Source organism: Botryllus schlosseri, chromosome 8 (genome assembly GCF_051294905.1).
Source record: "Botryllus schlosseri isolate E-star chromosome 8, Bs_hap1, whole genome shotgun sequence".
NCBI classification, from domain to species: Eukaryota; Metazoa; Chordata; class Ascidiacea; order Stolidobranchia; family Styelidae; genus Botryllus; species Botryllus schlosseri.
The window spans coordinates 11,939,753-11,959,987 of record NC_137243.1 but is presented as its reverse complement, the minus strand read 5'-3'; the positions used below and the strand labels follow the sequence as shown (position 1 = coordinate 11,959,987).

Genomic DNA, 20,235 nt, shown 5'->3' with positions numbered 1-20,235 from the left:
TTGATTTGCTCAGAAATGACCCCTAACGTCTCAATTCTTCTCATATCACTGAGAGCTCAAAGTGATAATGACCTCAGTAACGAAAAATTCACCGTAATTTTATACTTGCTCGCTCACGCATTGAAACAGAGAGTTCGGTTCTCTGGTGGTGGAAGGGTTTGAGGGGTGCATATACTATAATACCGACATGGCAACGAATGGAATGTACGCTCCATGAAGGGATTTACTTGCGCCACTTGAAGATCGATATTCTCACAAAAAAAACAGCACCTGCAAACCTACGAACGCTCTCCATTAATGCTTTAGAATGCATAAAAATGCACTAAATGCCCGAATAAGACTGATAAATAGACCTAAATTTAATAGTAGCTCACAAATACATGGTGATAATGTTCTGCGGCCCGCAGCGTCTCTTAGTGTGAAAATGCGGCCCGTTATACGAGGGAAGTTGAGAACCCCTGATGTAGGCTATGGTTGTTTCTCATATTTATTGTTCCTTCATCAGTACTGTGTTGCTGTTGATGCGATAGCTATCATTATAGTCGGCTGTTTTATATTTATAATTGCTTCATAGGCAAATGTGATCAAGAAACCTACTCAAGTGGAAGTAAATGTAGCGACGGCTAATTCGACTCAAGTAGGCCTACACGTAGAAATATAAAGTGCTTTTCGAAGCAGCCCAAAGTAGTTCTAAATTGGCACTCATGGACAATTCCATTCGCGATGTATTTTTATAGAATAGTGTTGCTATACTTTTTCACCCCAGTGATGACTTCTTGGATAAACTATGACATGGCCCCGCCCCCGTATTTCAAGGCCTGTAGATGATATGATGCTGAGCGAGGTATAGGATAATGAGATTTACTTGGTTAAGTACTGCAACTAGAGGAAAACTACTCAAGCACTTCGCAAAAGTAGAAAGGGCTTAGCTACCGAGTACCTCTTCATGTAGGGCGTAGGCCTATATAAACAGCCTTACTTTTTAAACTATGTATATTCTCGGCTTAGTGTTCGTTTCAAATACTTAGTAAGGTTATAAATTGACCATTAATACTGGGACTTAACGAATAAACTGGTGGAAATCATTCAAAAAGTCAATTTTAGGAGAACCGACGAGAGCGTCTATAGCAGTGGTTCTCAACCTTTTTCGACTCATCGGCCCCTTTTCAAGTTCAATACCGATCATCGCCCCCCAAATTTTATGAACCGAAAAATGGGCATACAAACTGGCATCACCGGCGGGTTGACTAAAAAGAAAGGGCAACTTTTCGGTTCGATGTCGAATTTTCCACTTTTGCAACCAAATTTTGGTAGGTTGACTAAATAAAAAAAAAGGTCATGATATCATGATATCTCTCCAACGGTACAATCCAAAACAATACATTGGGTTATAAGTTTCATCTGAACAAGCTACACATACAATGTACAATGCGATAAGACACAATGCAATGTAACGAACAGATAGGAGGATGTCGAACGTCACGCATCAGTAGCGATCCTTTACTCAAACATCCACCTCGGCCTAGATTGCCCGATGTCACAGTTCTTTTTCGATGTTGATCTTTTTGAAGCCATTAAACATGGAACGGCAACGACCGATTTTGCAGCTTCGTTCCGCCGTTTTATCACCCTCTGGGGGGCCGAAGACCAACGTTTTGGGGGGTTGGGCGGGCCTGGCGAAGTGCTGTTACGGCCCTGGTGTCGACACAAGCAAATCTCACGCCTCAGTGAAATTGTGTCACGTCACAATTTCCATTTGGCTACAGGCAATTTGACGGTTATTCTTGACCGGCTTGCCGAGCATTAAATTTGGTAAAATGGATATCAATCGAAAGCTGACTCTGCACCGATTACGAAAATATAAATTTTATTCCGCTCGTGGCCCTGGAACTCCCACAATCAGCCTCGAATTTTTCATTGTTATGGATATTGGCATTGACACGCAACAATGCTGAACAATGCTGTCTGGCTCTTTTTCTCTTGAGCTACTCTCTCGTTTCGCCAGACAGCATTGTTGCGTCCCAATGATCCACCTAGATTATATATCGGCACTGTTCAGAACAATCGGGTAACCGCAACACAACGGCCATAACAATGACCCGTTACGACTCTCCGATTGTTCGAACAATGCCGATATTTCAGACTTGGAGGACGGATTCTAGGTGGATCAGTGCCTGATCATATTTTAATTTATATTTTTTGGAATCGGACGCCAGTAGCTTTCGATCAAGACCCGATTCAATAATTTCTGCACTCGGGAAGATAGCTTTTGGATTGCCAGAAATCCTACATCACTTACGCAAAACAATTCTCCACTCCAGCCTCAGCGAAGCGGAACGAAGCTGCAAAATCGGTCGTTGCCGTTCCATGTTTAATTTCTATAATATATACTATTTAAAACAACTTAGTTGCTCACACAACTATCGTAATCAACCCTTCTCTTTTAAAAAATCAGGTGACGTGAATGCTGCCAGAAAATTTTCAAATCCTCTTTTAACAATCCTTCTAGGTTCTGCACATCTATATTGAAGCTCACCCACAGTATCTATCAATTTTTTAGGCTGTGTCGTACATGCATGGTTGCAACCGATGCTAAAATGCCTCGCAGCTAGTCGGTGCATTGATAAATGTGCATTGCTAAAAGATATATTACATCCTAGTATGCAGCACTGCCTCACTATGCTCAAGAAACCAACAAAAACTAAACCAATTGGGGAAAATCAGTAAATTAGCACGCCAGCAAGGTCGATTGCAGCACTCCATCACAGTCGACATACGCAATCCCGTACCTCTGCTCAAGCATATCCCGCGACAGAGTGATTTCGCCGGGAACCGATCTTATAGCGTTAAGGCGCGTGGCAGTTTCCAATCAATATTAGGGTTGCTGTACGTCCGGAATTTCTCGGACATGTCCGGAATTTCACTATTCAAACTAGCGTCCGGGAGGAATTTCTAAGTATGCCAAATGTCCGGAATTTTGAAGACTTGACGTGGGCTCATAATTTTTTCGTAAATCAGCATAAAAACAATATTTTTTGGGAATATTTATGCTGATGCATGATATTTTTCTTCGCGCTGCGCGCGATTTAATATCACATTTCTTGATTTTGATATAGAGACTACCACCCTCGCAAATACTGCAATAAAATATAAATAAAAACAACCTTCATTTACTGGAATAAGCCTAATTGTAATCGCAATTACAGGAGAACGGTATGTTACTAGAGATCGTTAAGGCCGTTTAAATGCTTTATTCAATGACAGTGGTTCCAAACGGGGGGTCGTTTGCCTTTATTCTGGGGTTTGCGAATATGTTGAACGTAATCAGATTCCTGTATTTTCGAACTCATCATCCTCCATCAGCTCTACCGCTAACTCTGATCATGTGGGCGGAGAGTAGTATCTATATAGTAATATATGGAACGACCAATATTATTGACATAATTCATTCAAATAATTTAACGACCAGATGCATATTGAAACCAGATTCATTTAGCAAGCACCCCCTCTCCCCTCGCAGAAGTGGCATCGAATACCCTATAGTGTGGGCTGAAAATCATTGTTTATTTGGGCAGGAGGGGGCTGAAAACATGTGCTTTCGGTCCCGGTTACACAACACACAGTCACATACTCCTGAACCGGATCATGACCACCTGACTATGAGCAAAGCTTTGCTACTGTGACGTCATAACATTTTGAAATCCACCAGTGGGCACTAAAGAGTGTCCGGAATTTGGGTTGCTGAAAATGGTAACCCTAATACAGGGGTGGGCAAACTACGGCCCGCGGGCCGCATGCGGCCCTCCACACTGTTCTGTGCGGCCCGCGAGGGTCTAATGAAAATTATTAAAAATATTGATAAAATGGGTACTAAAAATCGAATTAAAGCTGGGATTTGATTAAATTTTTCTTAGTATATTTCACCATGATAATCCTAAGTCAGTAGTTCTCAAACTTGGGGTCCACCCCCTTGGGGGGGGTGAAAGCATCTGAAGATGGGCGCGAAGCTGAGTTCAACTGAAAAAATTTTTGCCGCTTCGCGCGATCTACATCCCATTCATACTTGTTACCCTGTCTTTTTAGTCAGAATTTCATATTTAAAAATCTCGCATCCACAGTCGTAACCTTCCATGCCATATAACTATCCGTTAGGTTTGCTAGCATCGGGTGCGTTTTGTGAAATGACGATAAGGGTGGGGGCAAGCTCTTTTACCATCATAAGGGGGTGGGGTGGCGTGTCTTAAAAAGTTTGAGAACCACTGTACTAAGGTGAATACTTCGTATATCATTTTTTATGTTTAATTTCTGGCGCGACATCCCGATCTCAAGGCCCCCGCAGGTTGAAAGGTTTCACTTGCTACACATCACAGAAATCCTAAACGAGATTGACATAATTCGGATCAGTAGTGTGATTTCAGATTGGCCCATTCAGTTTTGATTATTTCAGTGATGTGCTTATAAAAACGATTCGCGCGTGCCTTAGGTAGATTCGTTCTCTGTATGCGCAGGATTAGGGTATTTATATTTTATCTACACATAGTAGAAGCGTGTTTGAAGCTAACATGGTTATGATGCTGTCAGTATTGTGTGTCCTGGAACTGATCCAAAAGTGGAATTAGCAAATCTATGAACGGATCGCTGCTCACAGATTTATATTTCAATCCTTTCTAAGAATCGGGACAACCTACTTTCATCTCTATAGTTTTGACAAATTGGTTATTGAGGTCGACCAGCCTTTGAAATCTCGCAACTGTTTCTGACGCGTGTACGATATCATCAAAGCAATGTTTAGACTGTTTTAAATAAGCATATATATTATCTCCTTCTCCTCACTATGTTATCAAATACCCATATTGCGTTTTGGTTTATAATCCCAATTTTATATAGTGCGGCCCGCGAATGGATTCAGATATTGAATGCGGCCCGCGAGCTCAAAAGTTTGCCCACCCCTGCCCTAATATATATCATTGGTAGGGCTGGGCACAATGATTCGAGTACTCGAATCTGAATCGAGTATTTATTTTAAGGATTCGAGTCGAGTAGTAAAATACGATTTGTTCGAGTACTAAAATTATACGTTCCTCGCCACTGAAAGGTAATTGATCAATGAGAATTATAGTTTCGATACTAATTTTCTCTGTTGAAGCCTTGAAACCGTGATTGACCGTATTGCAGCATACGAAACATATAGTACCAAGCTACGAACGTTACTGAAAATAGCACATTTCTGAAGTCATGATCATCCCTCAACATTGTCAGCAAGTGCAATGAAACCTGTATGGTTGATGTGATGGATAACCGACATTATATTCCTTGCGGGTGCATAAAACGTATATATTTGAACTTTGACATATTACATTCTGTTGTGACGTCATAATGAGTGATACTCGATTACTCGACTCGACTCGAAGCATAATACGTGATTCAGAATCGAATCACTCAGGTAGGCCTACTCGATTTTGCACAGCCCTAATCATTGGTGTGACATGAACATGACTTAACGATGTACAACTACGCTCCTTGCATTTTCGAGGTCATAATCCTCCACCAGCTCTACTAGCTAATTCTGATCGTGTGGGCGGAGACAGGATCAAATCAAATAGTAATACATGGAAGAGCCGATATTATCGACATATTTCATTCAAATCATTTAACGACCAGATGCATATAGTAAGAAGGCCCCAGAAGTTACATCGATTACCCTACGGTGAGCCCAAGATCAGTGTTTATTTTGGCGGGATGGGGCTGAAAAAATGTGGCTATTCGGCCCTGCTGGTTACAACTTACAACACACAACCACGTACTGCTGAACCGGATCGTGACCACCTCTAGTCGGTTGACAAAGCTTTAATCGTGTGACGTCATATTGATCAACAATGTGCTCGCTGCCTATATCTCATTTTGAAATCCGCCAGTGGGCGCTAAAAAGCGTCCGGAATTTGTGTCACAAAAATATGGTAACCCTCTCGTATGGTAATTGGTAACCCTATTATTATTATTACTACTACGATTTTTACTACTTCTACTTCGTCATATTTTGTGACTTATTTCGCTATTTATAGTTTGTCCAGTTTGTCCATTATGTTATTCCATTAAAAGAGAGAGAGAGAGGGAGAGAGAGGCCGATAAGAATGGGAAATTTACAGGTTATTGTTTTTGAGAAGAATCCAGACTTTTCGTCGTGCTTCGCGTGAAATTGAGATGAAGGGACCAGTGACGTGCGGTCAGAGGAGGCAAGTGAGGCTGTACCTCACCTGTGACCAGGACGACTAAAGAAATTGTGAAAACAATGATTATGACACCAACCGTATTGGCATTTTCCATCGATGTTCGTGAATGACTAAATTTTGAACATTTTTGCACCCAAAATCACGCAATTTGCACACAAATTTTTCAGAAATGTAGCATAAATGGCGAGGTGATCGAGGCACAGCGGTCAAGCATATCATCCATGATAGTGTAATTCATCATAACCAGCTCAGAATTTACAATAATAAACTGATAGTAAGATCTAATGATATTGCCGCACTGATGCCGAAAACCTAGGCTAAATATTAATAAAGCTGGAGCACCTGAGTCTATAACCCCCTCAAAATCTCCAAGGAATGTGACAGTCGACTTTGTTGTCTAATGACAACGCTGAGAAACAATATCCAGGTGAGGCACGGATGAATCCGTCTCACTCATTGTTGACCAACGATCCAGCAATCACAGCGCAGTGAAACAATAGTATGAACCGCGTAGTTGCGATGGCCAATACGTAACGCAGAGCAAATATATGCTCTTGCAGGTGTAGCTGTTATGAATTTTCCAGACATACCTATACCTTCCATTGCGGATATGTAGGCTATGCATAGCCTACTTATAGTTGCTTCTTTCGTAGCCTTCCGAGGGATAATTCTAATGAGTAACAAGTCGCCACCGGAATTAGCTACCATTTTTGGTTCATATATTTGTAAATTTGACTCTAAAGGGTTCAGTGCCCTGCCTCGCCAATCACGAACCTCACCGCACGTCACTGGAAGTGACCACAGCACCGTAACTGCCGCACCCCAAACCCCCCAATTGATGGGGGGCGAGCTCGAAGGGGGCCCAAAATTATTTCGTGAATTAGCATAAATCACAGAGTATTTTTTGAAAATTTATGCAATTTTTTCAAATTTTTTTCACGCTGCGCGCGAATTCAAGTAGCCATTTTTCTATATTATTGGGTATGGCCATTACCGTGCCACGACCCACCATGACATACAATCAAGTTTTAGGCCATATAACATGCGACTCCAAGAAGTGTGCCAGAACGATCGGCAGCGATAAAATCTTAGCCGCAAGGGTCTATGCCCTTATGCAGACCGAAGACTTCGTTATATAGGCTATACAAAATATATATAGGTTTAATTGTCCATAGGCGCCTAAATAATAGTGCGGAGCGGATCGACAAATTCTCTGGTCCGGCTCCGATCCAGTTGTTCAATTCTCCGGTCCGGCTCCGGCCTTATCAGGAAAAAGTACTGATCCGGCTCCGGCCGAAAATGAAAAAGTCCGGCCAAAAATCCGGCCCGACACGGTACGGTGGTTTCGTGAATTTATAAATATGGCTCCTTTGTTTTCGCACTGGCTTGGCGGTTACTTGCGTGTGGTTGGTTGGAAGTTATTTTGTTAAAAACGTCATGCTTATCCATAAAGATTATGGCTTTATGAAAAAAGTACTGACCCGGCTCCGACCGTGTCAGAAAAAGTACTGATCCGATCCGGCCAAAATTGCAAATATCCGGCCGGATATCCAATCCGGCTCCAGTCCATGCTCTGCACTACTAAATGACTGGCGCTGAATGTTCATATCTTTGCAATCTGAACCTCACAAGACAAATACCATCCCGCTGGGAAAAATTTTATGCCAGTGAAGAAATACCATTTTGAAATCGTGTGCAATGTGCATCTCTTAGTTTGGAGGCCTACGTTTGGGCGATTCTATATTTTTGATATAGCTGACTGGACGTCACGAAATAACATCATGTAACGAAGTCATATCAATCGCGCCCGAAGATGTTTAACCATTATTTACAGGCCCTCCCGTTTTCAAGACACTTCACTCAGCTCTACCGGTAAATCTAATTACGTGAGTGGAGAGGACAATAAATTGATAGCATAATATATATGCAATCGCCGATCTGATTGACCGATTTTATCATAAATGATCGAAAATTTTCGCGCTTAGCGCTGGCTCACGATACAGTACATGATAATTTCGTGACGAACGCGAACAACGTGATGGAGGGAGGGTAGTTTTATCACCCTATGAGAGCCCAATACCCACGTTTTCTTAGGGGCCTGACGAGGTGCTGTTTCGTTCCTGCCAACGGGTATACGCCTGAAGATATTTAATTATTATTGAGTGGTCCTACCTTTTCAAACATACCTCACTCAGCTCTACCGGCAAATTTGATTACGTGAGCAGAGAGAAGATAAAAATTGATAACAATATATGCAATTCCCGATCATACTGACCGATGAAATCATGAATTCTAGAAATTTTCCGGGCTTAGGCGACAAAAGCTGATTCACTAAACAAACTCCCAATGAATATGATGAATAGCGGTAAACAGTGTATCGCCGGAGGGGGGTCTGGGAAGTTCGCTTTATAACCCTATGGGGGCCCTGACGATGTGCTGTTACGGCCCTGAGTGACCATATATACTGCATGATCCACTCACGGTTCTACGCGTAACCACGAAAGTTGCCAATCTAGAAAATATGATTCGTTACCCTCACGGTGGGCCCAGATCACCGACTTGTGACGGAAATTTGAGAATTTCACTCACGAAATTGATGCGAATCTACAAATACTATTGCTACTATACTAGACAAAATCCTAAACCAACAAACTAGGCTTAGAAAGCTGGTGATGTAGAAGTTAAAGTACTCGACAACGTAACCAATTGCTGAGTATAGTTGAAGGAGCATGAATATCATACTGATTAGCACTAGGGCTTTACACCATGATTCGACTTGCCTACACCAATCCGAATCGAATATCAATTCTAATGATTTGAGACGGGTAGTGAAAGATAATATTTTCGAGTACTTAAAATATGCGCCTAAAAAGGTAATTCATCGACGATAATTTTCGTTTTGATGCTATTTTGCACTGCTGATGGCTGTAAACACCGATTGGTTATCGTAGCATACGAAATTATATAGTACATAGGCCTACCTACGAACGTTAGTGTAAATGAGATCGGTGTGAAGTCGTCATTTAATGCAATGAAATAGTTGTGGTGGAAAAATTACCAAACAGAACTGCCATTGCATTCTTTCCGGTCGCATGAAAGGTGGCATACATTTCGAAAGTTTCCATATTATAATACTTTCAGGAGTGATAGGCTACTTGACTCGACGACTAATACCCAATTCGGAATCGAAGCATTCAAGCTAGCTTTTCCCCAGACCCAACGACCACCTTCAAAAACCACTTACAATCGTTTTCGAATATGAATATGGCATATGCATAATCTTCAACACCAAATACGACTGTCTCGGCTGCAAAAATAGTGCGAAATAGAGGTTGAAGAAGCCCGAAAACGCGATCACTTGAGTAGTATAATTCATTACTGATCGCCTGTCTCGGAACATCACATCCAGCGTTCTCGAATATGAATATCGTATATACATATATTATATAAATATATTGATGCAAGACCCCACTATCATCTCTGCGCCTTTCGCCTCGAAGCAAACAACTTTAGAGCATTATAATTCGTGAACTACCAGAAATACGTATGACATCATAAACAACACAATAGCAGCGGTCTTGCAACAGGTTTCATCGCTCTCGTACGGTCGATAGCGAGAGACAAAACAAACATGGCGGTAGTGCAATGCCCGATCGTCTTTGGCACCGGGTGTGGAAGGGATTCAGCGGTTAGGGGGATGATTGTCAGCCGTCTCCGATTACCTAAGATGAGTTGTAATGGTTGCCATATGCTTCGGCAATTCGAAACCTGCCACCGACGCGTGTCGCGCTTACGAACCGAATCTCTTGACATTCAAAGACATCAAAACACGTTCTCGAAACGAAAATAATACTGCAGCGTGAGCATCACAGTGGCGAATGGGGATCCGTCTCCAACCAGACTAAACATGCTATCCGCCACTCGAGACCAGTCAAAGGAAATAAGAAAATACCAGCTGTCAGGGGTGAAAGTGAAGGCGTTGGTGGACGCCGGAAAAACGAGGCCCTCACTAAACATTAACAGACTACGATTACGCAACGATCTCATAGCAGGCGTGGTGATAATCAGGCGACGACATCGCCGTTCGAAGTAACGCCGTTTTCAGATAGATCAGTGGAGTGAATAATTTCCGTTTCCGAAGTCAATGGTTCTAGCGGCACGAAGCTATCGTTTTTGGGCTCGTGCGCTGAAGTCTGGGTTGTTGAGTCATCGACCGTAGTGACCTTAGTCAGTTCAACGACCAGTGTGGCAGCTGGGTCCTCGCCCGGCTTCGCCTGAAAACAAAAACAGCAATCGTATCATTTATGCGGTCTTGGAAAAGAATCAGCAAAACCATTACTGGAAATGGTTCGCAAGCACACCGTAGATCAGGGGTTCTCAAAGGGTGGGCCATGGCCCACTGGTGGGCCACAGAGCATTTCGAGGTGGGCCACAGAGCCATTTAGAAAATTTTAGAATTAATGTAAGTTTAGTTATATTTCTCATGTTATTCGCTTATATTCGTATTATCTAATTATACGTAGGCTACATAAAGCTTTTCATCCGACTCTGATTAGACGTAGTGGCACGCATGAAGTCAGCATGTACAGCATGTCATCAGCATGTAAATTATTAGCAAATTCTGGCGGAAGTATACTGCACCACCGCAACAACGAATCTTAATGGATTGAGGATTTATCGGAGCGCATTAATCTTAGAAGTCGGTTTAAAATGTCCTGCCTGGAAATCATTGTACATACTGAAAGCGTCACAGGAATTGATTGTATCATCGGATTGACTATTCTGACATCGCAACTTCAGTTGTTTTGGTACATCATGCATATTGAAAAATCTTTCTCCACTTCTCTGTAGTACCCCATTCACCAATGAATTGTTCGATGCTGGCCCACAATGAATATAATATTCCCCACAATGGTATCACTAAAGTCCCAATCACACAGTGCGAGGATCTGATCATTGTGTTTCGCGACGCGAATGGAGGAGCGGACGAAAATAATACACTTAGAAGTTTTAGCTATGATTTACCAGGGCCGTAACTGCCACACCCACACCCCCAATTGGGGGAGCTCGAAGGGACCCAAGATTATTTCGTTGATCGTTATTTATTCAACTTGAATTTTTTTCGCGCTTCGCGCGATTTCATATTCCGAGAGATCGAGATTTAAATATCATCAGTTAGAGAAAAATGCGCATATTTTAGAGAAATAGACATATCGGCGCTGTCCGTGACCACAAATTAAACAGGATTATGACTCCACGATATCAGGTGGGCCACAGCAGATTTTTAAATCGGAAAATGGGCCACGGCCAAGAAAGGGCTGAGAACCCCTGCCGTAGATCGAGCGTAAAACAAAGGAAATACGCAAGAGCGCTCAATAGAGGGATCGCAGTTTATTTGGCTCACGCTACCTCGCCTATGACGACATTTTAAAAACAATCATTTTCTCGTCGATGAAGTTTACGCAATCGCCATGCCGAATTCCCCACTTGGTGAAATTGAAATTATAAATGTAATAAGTACTGTTACTATTTTGAAAGCAATTTATCAATAGTGTATTAATAATTTAGAAAATGAATGCTTGTATAAATGTGTAATTGTATATATTCGAGCGTGAATTGCGATACACAGCACTTGGTGAATTCAGTACACCGAATTTAATGGTAACCGTATGCGTACCAAAATTCCGGGTTGGGCGAAGCATACAAGAACGAGTCCCGGTCAATATTTCGACATGATGTGGGCTGATTAATATGTAGTCACCAGGGCATATACCTACGCCTGTAGCGGGAAACGCCAAGGCCTAGAATACTCAAGTTTCATACTACTAGTACTTGGAAATATTAAATTTTACTAGTACTTCAGTAGAAATTTACGACATTACTTCTACTTTTAGATGAGTACCAACGACGCCTACGTTGGCCACCTCTGGAAATCACACCGCCGAATCAGGTGTCGATTTCGCAGGTACATGCCTCGCATCGTTTGATTGCCGCAATGGCTATTCTCACGCGATTATTCTAACTCGGCGCGCTCGAGAGCGCACGCCTCATTTTCAACATTCTTTTTATTCTACTTTCTGTATGACAAGGCGGGAGATTGATTGACCGAATCCCGCAGTCGGCTGATCCCGAACATTCAACTGCACCGCATATTTCGGACGTTAGGAACTTATTAAAATATTGACAAACGAGCCACGATCAGTACTATCACGAAAGCAGATCGCATAACTCTCTGGTTTACAATCCAAGATGGTTATGCGCGCGAAATAGCGGATCCGCAAATGCTGACAGAACCAAAGATGCGAAACCAAATTGCACGGGCTGTAAGGATATGAAGTATTTCGCCGGAAATCCGACACTCGTCGAGAATGTCCATGTCCACATTCATATCTGCTGAATGAATATCTCGAACGTGGGCATTGGACTAGCCTGGGCACGAGATTACCCGACCACGCTCTGACAGACTAGTATTCATTGACTAGAGTTTGCGAGTATATTTTAACTTGAATGTCGACATGACATTCTCAACCTCGCCTACCGTGACATGCCAGTTTACGACTAAGCCGCATTACATAGTACACCGTACAGGCTGCAAGTATCTGCAGTAGCTCGTCCGTATTCAAGGCAAAATACACGCTGGTTCTACTGACGACGACATTCACATACCGACTTCGCATTATCGCCTACCGCCAATTTATTCCCATCGCTTGACCTTTTAAAGTTACCTTCCGTTGATTCTAAACCCGCGCACATACCGCGTATTCATATATTCGAGACCAAGGTGTTTGTCCTAATAAAAGATCACTCCAAGTCCTTTCGACTCCTTCCTATCTTTTCATTAGATCGCAATATGTGATGTTTTGACATGATTAAATTTTTAATAAACAGAACTGATCTCATCCCAACAACAAATGCTCGCTGACGCAGTCACAACCGTGACACGTCACGAAATAGCTGACGGAGCGCTTTCTCTAGTCCAGCGCGTCATTTCCCGACGGGTCAGCGCAGAATCGAGACAAGTTACTCTGATAAATCTTACGAGGAAGTATTCCAACGGAGCAGCTCGACAGAATCGACAGTGAATAAATGGACTTGGAAACCGCGATAGATGCGAAAAACGGTGCGCATTTAATAGATTTTAGAAACTTGAAATATTACGAAGTCGAGAATATATTAGATGGGGGTGGCGTGGTAAAACTAGTCAATTACTCATCGTTGGAACTCAAGTACAAGTTGAAGTAGCGATTTCCCGGCATTGTAGGCCTGGTTTGGGCTAATAAACTGAAAACCGTAATTAGAACTGGGAAGTGACTAAAATCAAAACCACACACGAGTAAGTATTGCAAGTAGCCAAATCTTACTTGAGTGCTCTGAAAAAGTAGTACTGTACAAGTATAATTAGAAGTAGCCAATTCCAAGTCAGTACAGAGTCACCGTTCAAGGCCTAATTTTGCCTAAAAATTCGTACTGCTATGTAGAGGTGAAATCATAACCACTAAAGTAGTGCAAGTAGGTCAGTCAGTCATTGAAATTTTAATCACATCAAAACGGTTGCCCGACATATGAGCAATTGAGCATGCGACACAATGGAAAACGACAGTTCAGCATGGGACACTTTAGCATGCGTCACTTCAGCATGTGACTTTATAAACCCAAACTAACCCTAACCCGAAACATAACAACCCTGAAATTAACCGCTATATATATCCCAAACCTTACCCTAACCCAAGCCAAAATTCAACCGTTACCCACCCCTGACCCGTAATTTAACCTACATGCCCAATTGTCGCATGCATGCTCATATGTCCACGGACCCATCAACACACCGTAAGAATGCGATTTCATGAAAAGATAGGAGGGTGTCGAAACGACTTGGAGTAGTTCTCGTAGCCGACAGCCTCTGATATTATATTTACTTCAATTAGTTTTCCGCCAACGCGGGAACACGGGAGAGACCGAACCGATTGTTGATTAGAAAGGTGAACTTGCAAACAACAATAACACGGCGATCAACAAATCAATCAATCGATCTCAAGATCTCGCGACACGGCGTTGATGTAATTGTAATTAGCGAGAGCCAAACGCGTCGCCTTCGAACGGCTGCAAGCAGTAAACTATCGAGACACGAGTTACGCTACGCGTTCGCGATACGACAAAACCACCAGCCGTCAGATCATGTCAATTCGTCATATGATAGCAAGGCGTGCGAGTGCATCAAGCACGACTTCAGCGGCTGAAGATATCGTGCGCAGCAAGCGATCGGCTCTCTCTCTCTCTCATACTTTCAAAAGGAATAAGTTTTGCTGCGATCCGCATCGGCATAACGATTACGCAACACAAAAGGCAAAAACACGATCGCGCCCGCGCTAAATGAAATTACTCAAGCCAGCGAAAGGCTACCAACGCGCAATAGTCATCGAAAGAAAAAAGCGAGTTGCGTAACGAGTGTAGACGGTTTTGCACACGGGTACCGTGTATTTGCACGCAGTACTCCGCGAGTGCTGATCGCAACACAGGAATTCACCAACCACAAAACGAAACGAAGGATAAGAAATACAAATATAGGGCTCATCAGCCAGCCAAAAAGCGTGATGCACTCGAAAGTAAGGCACGGCTGTGCGTAAATTTGTCTTCCGCGTATTTGTGAAACGCAGTATACATATAACAAACCTTGTTTGCGTTGTCGGTTGGGCAACAGGTCATTTCGGCACAGCTGTCTCCACACATGATTTGGCAATACGGCGATTGGTCGTCTTCGGAAAACGAAAATTCGGGCTGCACGGTGCAGGAGTGAATGCCCTCGTCGTGGAGGCTGACTTTGATCTGAACCAAGGGGCGGCAAGTTTCTCATTTCATGCATTAGTGAAGCGGTTACCAGTGTGTTCAGCATGTTGAATTTGCCATTAGAAATGTAACAACTAGTAATAATATAAAAGAGATGCATCAATATTGTATGAATCGAAAAGGAATGTTTCACTGATCAAGAGAAAGAATAGGGATATTGCGGCACACGGCGTATATATCCCAATGTATTCGGGTTAGGGTACAGCTGGGTGGTTAGGGTAGGCTAGGACTGCCTTGAGGTTGTCAAGTGAAAATTCCTCCGAGTTGCAAATTCACCAAGTGCCAACTTCACTGGCAACCAATAAAACACTTCGTTCAGCTACTTACCAATTGAACGATTGTGAGGTACTTCTCAGCGTTGGCGCATTGGACGTGTACCGAAGCCACTATTCTATCTCCGGTAAGCTGCCATATGTGGAGATCGTGTATAGCCTGTATGTCCGGTATCTTCTGCAGCCTGATGCGATATATCTGATAACTGTCCGTGACCAAGTAGCCATTCGTTTTTGCTACTTACTTTCGCTTAATCGCCTCGAGTTTGATGTGTTTCGGTACAGTTTGTAACAGTATCATGCTGGACTGCTTGAAGAGTGGTACTGTGGTACACACCATAATGCAGACTAAAATCAAACTCATCGATGGATCCAAATATTTCGTCCATTCATTTCCAGCTTCTTCCGCCTATTAACACAAAGTCGACATGTCATGCATGCTCTATCAAATGTCTTTTACCTACAACAATTTGAATAGAAAACCAGCAGCTTAATTATAGTCTACCACACACTGTTACAAATAAAAAAAATTCCTATTCCCTATTCCTTAAAACTCGTACATGAGTCAAACATAAAATAATGAACAGAGATTCATCTTGAGTGCACCCAAAAAGAATTGATCAAATATAACCACTACCGGTCACATAAATTCTCATGCTAAATTTACAGTGTGCATGTGCATTATACAAAAATTCAGTGACTATTTGCTCAGGAAAACGCAGAATCATCATCAATAGGCCTATTATATATTTTATATATTGATCCCATTTTGGAAACGAGCTGTCTCCAAACTTATACAATGGTTATGTTGTCTCACTGATGATCAGAGTAATTTGAATAAACGGCTGTGCACTGCACTGCACATGCTATTTTATCTTACATCATTGCCTATGTTTATGCGATTCATTGTCAGCACTGGACCTATGTCGTAAACAAGAGTTAAGAGGTGTCGTCCACTCCAGCCATGGCAATTTGATGCAACAGACAACGAAATGATCAACAAAATTACAGCAACACATCTTTGCTTCTCATAAACCATTCACTACTATAAAAATGTAGGCTACATACGTATATTAGGGGTGTTCAAAATTGACTTTTTTCCTCAAAATGCACTGGCTACTTGATACAATTGTTAGGTTGGTTAAAAAAAACTCCGCACACCAAATTTGGTTCAATTCCAACCAGTAGCCGCATTGGTACAAGAGAAGAAAGATTCGGATTTATTATATAAAAATTGAATTTTCTGTTCGCCCCAAGAAATTGTTAGGTTGTCTACAGAAACGATGCTTAGGCCTACCCAATTTCGCTCAATTCCAACCAGTGGAAGCGGAGTTATTGCAGTCGAAAACTTTGGATAATAGTAAAATAGTAACCTGGTCACAGGTCACCGTAAATACTATTTTAATCAAATCCAAATTTTACGACTGCAATAACTGCGCTTCCACTGGTTGGAATTGAGCAAAATTTGATGAACATCGTCTCTATAGACAACCTAACAACGACATGAGATGAACAGAAAATTTTCAATTTTTTTTATAGATATTGTTATAATAATAGATAAAAAAAAAAATTCTCTCGAAGCAATGCGGCTACTGGCTGCAATTTAACCAAATTTGATAACCTAACAATTTTATCAAGTAGCCAGTACAATTAGAGAAAAATAGTCATCTTTGAACCCCTCTAATGTACATACATTTACATACTACATAGGTAGAACAAAGTACTACGGTATGCACTTACAGGAACCAGCCACAATACTGTGGCACTTATCATCACAATCACAGATCCAAGAGCATCCCCCAATACATGCAGAAAAACAGCTCTCATGTTCATGTGGTCTTCCGAAACCTTGTCGAATATATCAGTTATATACAAATTTCTGTATTGAAAGAGTTGAAAAATATATATCTTGCCTTTTTTTGAGGTACATTTTTAGGATCTGAATCCTTATCACTGCCCGTAGTCTTATGGGAATGGCCGTGATCATGGTGATGATGGCCGTGTGCATGGGAACCAAATATTACCAACCCGAATATATTCAATAACAAACCACCTGCGGGAGAAAATTTACAGCTGATGAATATCACAGCATATGAAATATAAGCATGAATAAAGAACATGTTACCTCCGCCAACTGCTAAAACCAACTTGGGCTGGTCAACAAGCTCTGGGGACATGAATTTTTCGATTGCTTCAAGAACAATGGAAATGCAAAGTGCAAGTAAAAATGTTGAATTAATTAAAGCTCCGAGCACCTATAAAAGAAAGGCGTCACATTTCGAATAAGCAGCATGATGTGTATGTCAATGACAATGAAGTACATACCTCAAATCTCACCCATCCAAAAGTATTAAAGTAAGGCTCTTTGGATGGCCAAGGTCGAAAAGGATCAGTGGCAGTACGCTTGCTCATTTTGACAGCTACAAGGGCAACAACAAGAGATATTGCATCCGACAACATATGAAATGAATCTGCCACCAATGTCAAACTCTTTGTATAGTGACCTGTAACGAATTCAGGAATTATCAAGCAATCCACTTCAGTCATGTGAAGTAAATTTTCATTCAGCTTACTGTTACAGGTAAAACTTCAATAAAAAAATATCATAACAGTATCGTAGGGATTGCGAAATTTCATTTGTAATAAGCTGATGCAATCTATCTCAAAATATCTGGCAAATGTAGTGTGCATAATCAAAGTGTCACCAAATCACAAAATATCGACATATTATCCCCTTTAGGCCTATAGGTGTAGATCAGGGGTCACCAACCCGGTGCCCGCGGGCACCAGGTAGCCCGCGAGGACCAGATGTGGTGCCCGCGAGCCTGTTCTGAAAATAGATCGAATAGCAGCATTTGCCAATGTTCGTCAGATTATCACCAGTGAGCTTTTAAATAGATAAATTGAGTGATTTAGCTATTGTTGTTTAAATCACACTATAACATGTGACTTGGAAATGACAATACATATATATAAACACTTAAAATGATGATAGCAAATATCCCCAATTACAACTAGTAATATACCAACATGTAGCCTAATCGAATCACAAGATATCGAAGACTGAGCACTGAGCATAACCTATACAGGCGACATATGGCGGAATGCTATCCACGGTCTTCTTGAAATGTCGGTGGTGAAGCTGGACAGTGGACATCCAGAACAATGACACATGAGCAAATGGCATTACTATTCGGTAGCAGATAGCCGTGTTTCTCATTTTCTGTAATAGTTGTCATTGCCCGGTATAATGCTCGACAAGTGGATTCTCTTGTCAATCAAATCCTTTCGAGACTCTTTGGCAACATATACCTACCAAGGTCATTCTGACTTAACAATGCCCCAATACTTGTTGACACGGAAAAGTACAGTGGTGTATGCGCAGCAGCTATGAAGGTTGCAAGCATGTTTGGTTCAACTTATCGTTGTGAATCAGCGTTCTCGGACATGAACTTTATCAAAAACAAGCACAGAACACGCCTCACTGATGCACATCTGGAAGACTCACTCAGAGTAGCAGTTTCAAGTTACATACCAGAGTACAGCGCAATAGCTGATAACATGCAATGCCAGCCTTCCCACTGACTGATATAAATAGAGATAACAAGATGTCCACTGTTCAGTCCAAAGTTGACTTGATTTGAGTTGACTGTTGCATTATTTATACAAATAGGTGCTATGGTGCTAAGTAATTCATAATTTCTTAATAAATGCCAGTGAAGAGCTAGTTGAAATGAGATGTTTTGATTTTACAAGACTGTCTTGGAAAGAAGTCTTACTGCAATGTGATTACTGCCCTATGAATATCGAAGTGGAAATTCAGGAGGGTAAACGGCGGGAGTAAATGGTGCCCGTTGCATCAATCAGTATCAAAAAGTAGCTCTCGGGTGCAAAAAGGTTGGTGACCCCTGGTGTAGATGGTTGCACTCCAGACTGGAAACAGTAGTTGTTTTCGGCAATAAGTTGCGTGTGACAGAAGGGTTTCTTTCATAGAATAATTAGGGAATTAAATGGAAAGTTGCGCGTGACGTCGCCACCAATTCCACTCTGGGTTGCACTGAGACAATATGTCTTGGATCAAACTTACCAACGATCAGTTCTGTGAAAAAATATGCTACAATTAAAAGTAGCATTATGCCCAGTTTTGCAGATTTGGAATGCATTATTCTGTGGCAGCAACCAGGTTCGCTATGGTAATGTCGGGGAACAGCGATATGATCATAACCATCATCTCCACTGTGATAGGCGTCCGACATCAATCTTCGCTGCTCTCGTGGCTTTGGCTTATCCATTACGTATAACAAGTGAATGATAGGCCTATGTTTCTCTAACGAAACAAAATAACAGATATATAAACTAAAGTCTGCCGTTAAGATACAATGCATAATACAACACGAATGAATAATACATATATCTAGATTGATAAATATATTGGGTTTGCACAATTCAAGCTAATGCCCGAGTTCATGGTCACATTACAGCCTGTTTGGAATCGGTGTCCTGTGCTCACACTATATTATATTTTTTAATTTTTTTTAATTAAATTACTTCAAATTGGAAAATCATCGCTGCTCACCTGATATATCAGGCAAAAAGGCCAGCGATTCCAATCAGGCATTACAGATGTTGCTCTGAGCCTTGGAGTATACCAAGCATAAGCAGCAAAACGACGGGTAACCCTAAAAGGAGGGAACGCGGAAACTGCGGAAAACGCGGAACTCGCGGAAACGGCCCCTAAAACGCGGAAACTGCGGAAAAAGCGGGAAACCTCGATTCCTAAAGCGCTGAAATAGAGGGAAACGCGGAACAGTCGGTCATTGACCTTTATATATCACACAGTAGGCACTGAAACGAGGAAACAGCGGAACGCGGGACAGTCGGTCATCGAG

General features: G+C 41.8%; 1 protein-coding gene across 1 annotated transcript; it reads right to left on the bottom strand.

The window, feature by feature from the left end:
- Positions 1–9,734: 9,734 nt before the first annotated feature.
- Positions 9,735–19,715, bottom strand: LOC145444346 (proton-coupled zinc antiporter SLC30A1-like). The gene is made up of 9 exons (XM_080322316.1): positions 19,434–19,715; positions 17,672–17,850; positions 17,472–17,601; positions 17,260–17,399; positions 17,087–17,194; positions 15,592–15,755; positions 15,402–15,531; positions 14,901–15,053; positions 9,735–10,504 (listed from the first exon to the last, which is right to left on the bottom strand). The coding sequence occupies exons 1-9, from the start codon at positions 19,636–19,638 to the stop codon at positions 10,295–10,297; spliced, it is 1,419 nt and encodes a 472-aa protein (XP_080178442.1). The 5' UTR covers positions 19,639–19,715; the 3' UTR covers positions 9,735–10,294.
- Between the last annotated feature and the right edge of the window lie 520 nt (positions 19,716–20,235).